General features: G+C 41.1%; 1 protein-coding gene across 4 annotated transcripts in view; it reads left to right on the top strand.

Annotated features, from left to right (window-relative positions):
- Window positions 1–278: 278 nt before the first annotated feature.
- bmp2k (BMP2 inducible kinase) overlaps window positions 279–6,000 on the top strand; it is a 63,150-nt gene continuing 57,428 nt past the window's right edge. For 3 of the 4 annotated variants that reach the window (XM_028578645.1, XM_028578644.1, XM_028578647.1), the window contains exon 1: window positions 279–1,249. In XM_028578645.1, coding sequence (XP_028434446.1) covers window positions 1,105–1,249 — 145 coding nt within the window. In that variant the 5' untranslated portion in view covers window positions 279–1,104. The remainder of the gene's footprint in view (window positions 1,250–6,000) is intronic. The other variant, XM_028578646.1, reaches the window with a different exon arrangement.

Genomic DNA, 6,000 nt, shown 5'->3' with positions numbered 1-6,000 from the left:
GAAGAACAAGACTCCCGTGTTCAAATCCCAAGGATGCAAACATGAACTTGGCATAGTCTGTATTGACAAAGGTCTACTATCTCAATATTTTTGACATATCTCATAATTTTGATATTTATTTGGTCAAATGCAGAACTTCATTCATCCATTTTTCTCTCTCTTCTGGACAATAATGGGCTTCCATACCTTCTTCACTTACACCAATCATAACAATAGGAGGGGGCGGGGCCACGTCAGGTTAGGTTGTCACTCTTATTGGGTAAATAACAAACCACCCACTTATTTTGTAGCCTACCGTTGGGGAGTCACGAGAAGTTTAACGTAAGCGAAGCTTCCCCGAAAATGACACTGAGGTGAGTGGAGATGACACAGGTGTACCTCATGAAAACGTCTTCGCAGGGAGGAATTCTAAAGAGACGCGTGTGAGGTTCTTGGTCGCCTACTTTGTTAGCCCACCTGCACTCGGGTTGGCTCGGCTTGTGGAGGAATCGCTGTGTCTGCTAGCGAAGCACGTTAGCCGCTAATTCCCGCAGCTAGTGAGCTAGCTAACTAACGTTAGCCGCTTCGACCAAGTAAAGTGAACAAGTCGCGGTGTGTGAAGATAACGGCGCCGAGGCTAATTGGAAGGCTGGATATATTCCCGGGAGGGATCCGTTGCCGGCTGAGGAGGTGATATCAACACCGGTGCCAACTGCATTGTTGTGCCGCTCCCCTGCCCTCTTCTCATTGTTGGCGGAGCGTCCTATGCTAGCAACTGCTGCAGCCAGCTACAGTAATGTGCCACATTAGCTAACGAACATATCCTAGTTATTTTTCTTTTTTTGGGCCATTCGTGAGTGGACACTGTCACCGGTGCTAGCTTTTGGAAACCGACGTGGTTGTGTCAAACGACCGTGACGCCCGTATAGTAACTGTACTTTCATGTCGTATCACCCGACAGCTAATAGTCCCTCCAGAAGAACCAGACGCGGAGCATGCAGGAGAAGAAAAGACTACAGATAAGTAGATAGGGACGTCGGACACAACCGAGTTAAATTGGACTGTGCGGTCTAGGAAGAAAATAGGGGTTGCATTTGGTGGCCGGACTGAAAGAGAAAGTAAAGGATGAAGAAGTTTTCCAGAATGCCAAAGTCCGAGAGCGGCGGGCTCGGAGGGGCGTCCGGCTCCAGCTCCGGAGTCAGCAGCTACTTCGGGAAAGTGTTTGCCGTCGGCCGCTATCAAGTCACCGTGGACGAGCTTATTGCAGAGGGTATGTACAGTAGAGGATTTGCATTACGGTGTTGGTTCAGTAAACATGTTTTCACATTAAGCACCACAATATGTTCTGGGACACACCCGTCATCTTTTGTTTGGAGAGAATAACTCACACAGACACAGCAGTGAAGCAACTCCTCCAGCTTTGTTCCTTTTATGGGTTGGTAAGTGGTTTGCACTCCACAGTAAAAGCTCAGTTTTCCCTCACTAAACATCTGCACATCTGCTTATTTCCCCCTAGAAATTACATGCAGAGTTATTGAAATAGGTCGCTCTCCTCTTCCAGGCGATGAACGCGTTGGTATTTAAAGTTTGGCACCAGGGATTTGGTCCATAGCTGGATTTTAAAAAGTAACTTTTCCCCACACAGCTGTAGTTTACATCCTGCTTCAGCTTCTCCATTGGGGGGTTGCCCCCAGGGTAACAACTGTTCAAGCCTCCTGTGTCAACATACAGCATGTAAAGATCCTGCCATTAAAAAAACAACACTTAAACATGTTCACAAGTTCTTCTGCAGTTTGCTTTTGTCCCATGATGAAGATTTTTTTTTTTTTATGGAAATATGAAACGAGCAGACTAATTTCTCCATAGACTGGCTGAGAGACCCTACAGTTTTGTGTTAACCTAAACTAATTTGGTTAGATTGCATACCATTTTAAAACCAGTAACAACAGTGCTTGCTGGATAAACACATAAAGGATGTCTTATGCAATGGCTGCGCCTACCCAGTACAGCTCTTTAGGATGTCGACAGGCTTCTTGGAAACTTTAGACATTTCCTTAATGACACAAAACCCTGTGTTCAAATCTGTTAAAGTGAGACTCTCCTCTATGTACAGGCAGAGAATGAGGAAGTGTGGAAACAGAAAAGGTTTCTCAAAACAGCTGATCTTTCACAAATGGTTTAGTGCCTATCCGTGTATTAATTAAAAACACCCTTTGATTTATAGAGCTGCCCCAGCTTAGCCAATTAGACGGCTAATTGCTCACAAGGGTCTTTTCTTCACAGGAAAGTCACATTTTTTATGCTCTTTATTATATAATAAGGTGATACTAATGAGACATTACTGGTAAAGGCTAGTCAAAATAATAACAATAAAATCAATATTCACGAATGTATTACAATAAATTAGACGTTTTGTTACTGTGTCTCCTCGAGGAACTCAACACTGTAAATGTGCTGTTGAGTCAAACTGCAAACCTGATCTCACTGGCCCACAAAAAATAAAATAAAAAAACACACACACACACACACACACACCCCTTCTTGCAAGCAGTCATGAGTCTGTGTCATCATATAATCATGTGAAGTGGCTGTGACTGGTTTTGCTAGAGCACACGGTTACATTGTGACCTTTGCTCATTATTCTGTTCCAAGGTAAGAGAGAGTCTGTGCGTGTCTGGGCTGCACAGTCAATCATATAATTGTATATTTCATTTGACATACAGTGCCTGCTGCATTTAGAAATTGATAACACGTTGCACAGTCAATCATATAATTGTATATTTCATTTGACATACAGTGCCTGCTGCATTTAGAAATACGTTGAAGTCCGACACCAAAAGCAAAATGTTGCTCCTCATTGGGTTGGAGTAAAAGTGCTAGCTGTAAATTCTGCTCAAGTAAATAGCTATTTGGAGACTTTTTCAGAGTGAAACATAATGCTTAATCAGAAGCAAAACATATGATGTGATATTTACAGCATCAAAAGGCAGAAAGGGTAGAATCCAGAAAGAAATAAAAACAAAGTGCATTAAATTGAAACAAATTTGGTCTTCAGTGATTCAGTATAAAAATATAAGTTACCCATTTTATTTTATGGGTGGACAGCATATGCACTCAACTGGATGTGATTTTTTTTTTTTTTTTTTTTTTTTTTTTTTTTTTCTTTCTCAAATTCACGGCCATTAAAAATACTCCAGAAAAGGCAAGAACAGAAAAAGCTACTCTGACAGTAACCATAGTAAATCAATGAATTGCTTTCACTGCTTCACTTGCAATTCATGATGTAAATACACACTTACATAGGTAGCTTGTGGATGCATTAGTATATAGGGAGCTGAGAACTTAACTTTTTCTGTCAGTGGTGGGTCCCATCATGTGCTGGCCATTCAGCAACAGGACCTCTAACCACCAACCAACTGCTGCTAATTCTTCACTGAGGTTTGGGGGTTAGTGGCCGGAACCACTTGGCAGGTAACCAGCCATCATATGGAAGTCCTGTTCTATTTAAAGACCTAATATGCTAGAAAACTGGCGTGTAAAGGTTATTTTTGGGATTTACCTGCCATTGTGGCCCAGAAAACACCAGGCATGATTACAAGATTGTATTTAAAATTGCAAGTGTTATTCATTTAGTGCAATCTATTATTTATTTTTGTCCAGATGAGAACAATGACATTTAAACTCCGATGCACATTGCTGAGCCAATCTGAGCCAACTGCAGAAATCTGCCATAACGTGAGGTTTTATGTGTAAAGTTGGCTGTCATGATAGCAGCAGTTCTTCCTCGGCAAAAAGTTTTGCATGCTAAAATCAGACAAGGCAAAGCCACAGTTTAAACTGATGCTCATATTGAGCAATTTCTTCCTGTCTTCTTGATCCTACCAGATAAGGCAAATTGTGTCGTTTAGTATCCTCTCCATCTTTTCACAAAGGACATCTAGGGAGGTTCATCAGTGTGCACAACTTTGATCAGGCCTGCTGCTGGACAGTGTGTGGCACTGGGTAACTTATATGACTCATGCTTAACTGTTATCTGGCAGCTGTGCCAGTTTAAAGTGATGGTTCGGAGTAATTTCACCCTAGGGTCCTTTGCACCATGACCTCGAGCCAAACATCCCCCAGAAGCTTTTTTCACCTGGGTCTAACATTGGGAGAGTTAGCGTAGAGTAGCGTTATCAGCTGAATAGCTTATTAGCGCAGGGGCTAATGGACCCATGTTTGTATCTCGTAAATGACCCCACTAATAATGCCCGAAATGATACCAAACTTCTACACTAGTACAAATAGGTTATGCACTCATAAAACGATGGATTGGAAAGTTTGTAAGTACACCAGAAGTTTATGAACACTTGCCTGCTCTCTTCTGCTCTCTGTTGCTGCTGCTGCTGCTACCTGCAGTTAGACGAAGTGCTTAGGCCGTCTTACAAATTACTACACCGAAAAGAGATACAACAAAAATATTTATTAATTTAATGATTAAATAAGGTAATGTCTCCAAACTTACCTCAGTTATTACTTGTCTCCTGGTAGTTATACTACAACACTTAGTTAAAAAAAAGTTAAATTAAAAAATATTTTTGTTGCATCTCTTTTCGGTGTTGTAATTTGTAGACGTCCCTAAGCACTCGTCTTACTGCAGCAGCAACAACAGCAGAGAGCAGAAGCCAGCAGGCAAGTGTTCATAAACTTCTGGTGTACTTACAAACTTTACAATCCATCGTTTTATGAGTACATAACCTATATGTGCTACTGTAGACGTTTGGTATTATTTCGGGCATTATTAGTGGGGTCATTTACGAGATACAAACGTGGGTCCATTAGCCCCTGCGCTAAGCTATTCAGCTGATAACTCTGCTCTACGCTAACTCTCCCAATATTAGACCCAGCTGAAAAAAGCTTCTGGGGGGGTGTTTGGCTCGAGGTCATGGTGCAAAGGACCCTAGGGCGAAATTACTCCGAACCATCACTTTAATGAACAGCATGAGATTTGCTCAGAGCCAAACACACAACTATAGTTTTCTGTAGAAGAGAAACTGATGAAAACATGTTTAAATGATCAGGTTTTGAACAAATATACCTGGTATCTTTGGTCAAAACACCATCTTGTCCAAATATATTCAAAATTAGACTTTTGTCAAGCTCAAAAGTTCTCTTGACGCCATGTGGTTGGCAGTTTCTTTTTCCAGTGACATATCTGCAAAGCTAGACAGTTCCTACATTGAGTAGGAACATAGTCATTTCCCTCCACTCCCCCTTAGCCTCTGTGGTTTCTCTTGAGCTCTATCTGCTGCTGTCTCCAAGAGGAACACAGAAATGACATGTAGGAACAGGATGCATCTGTGAGCAGGTCACCCTTTTCTCCACTAACGCTTATAGTTTGGGGTTCCACGTCAGGGCCTTTATGTGTGGAAATTAATTATGGGTTTGGTTGTTGAGCAAAAAGCCTTACAAAGTTTGGGGACATCAAAATAGATGCTTACTAACTGTTTTGAAATATGGTTTTAAGTTTTAATTAATTAGTTTTTAATGTATAGTCCTTTTTTTTTTTTTTTTCTCACAGAAATCACCCCTTCTCACTTGCACTCAGTTGCTGGTTAATAGGTGCACCTTACTATAACTAATGCAATCTCCTACTGTCCTGCAATAAATCATTATGAAGGTTATAATTCGTTTTTGTTGAAACTGTTTTGGAGAGGTACTGAGTCAACTTTATGATCAATTTGGAGGATGTAGTTTGCAGTGCTGTTGAACTGCATTGCCCTCAGGAAGAGAGGTGTTTCTGTTATCTAGCCTACCCACATTGATATAAATGGGGTGGAAAACAATTGTCAGAATAACGCAATATAATTCAACAACACCCCAAACTGCAGCCTCCAAAATGACCTGTTAAATCAACCCCTCTCTTTAACAGATTCAACAGAAACTGAAAAATCTAACTTTTTATAAATGTAGGATTTATTGCATGACCGTTGTATTCGACAACATGAGTTATAGCTAGGTGTACTAATGAATTGATAACCG

The sequence above is a fragment of the Perca flavescens genome, chromosome 5 (assembly GCF_004354835.1).
Source record: "Perca flavescens isolate YP-PL-M2 chromosome 5, PFLA_1.0, whole genome shotgun sequence".
Lineage (NCBI taxonomy): Eukaryota > Metazoa > Chordata > Actinopteri > Perciformes > Percidae > Perca > Perca flavescens.
Note: the sequence above shows the minus strand (reverse complement) of the source record. Positions and strands in the feature narration are given on the sequence as shown.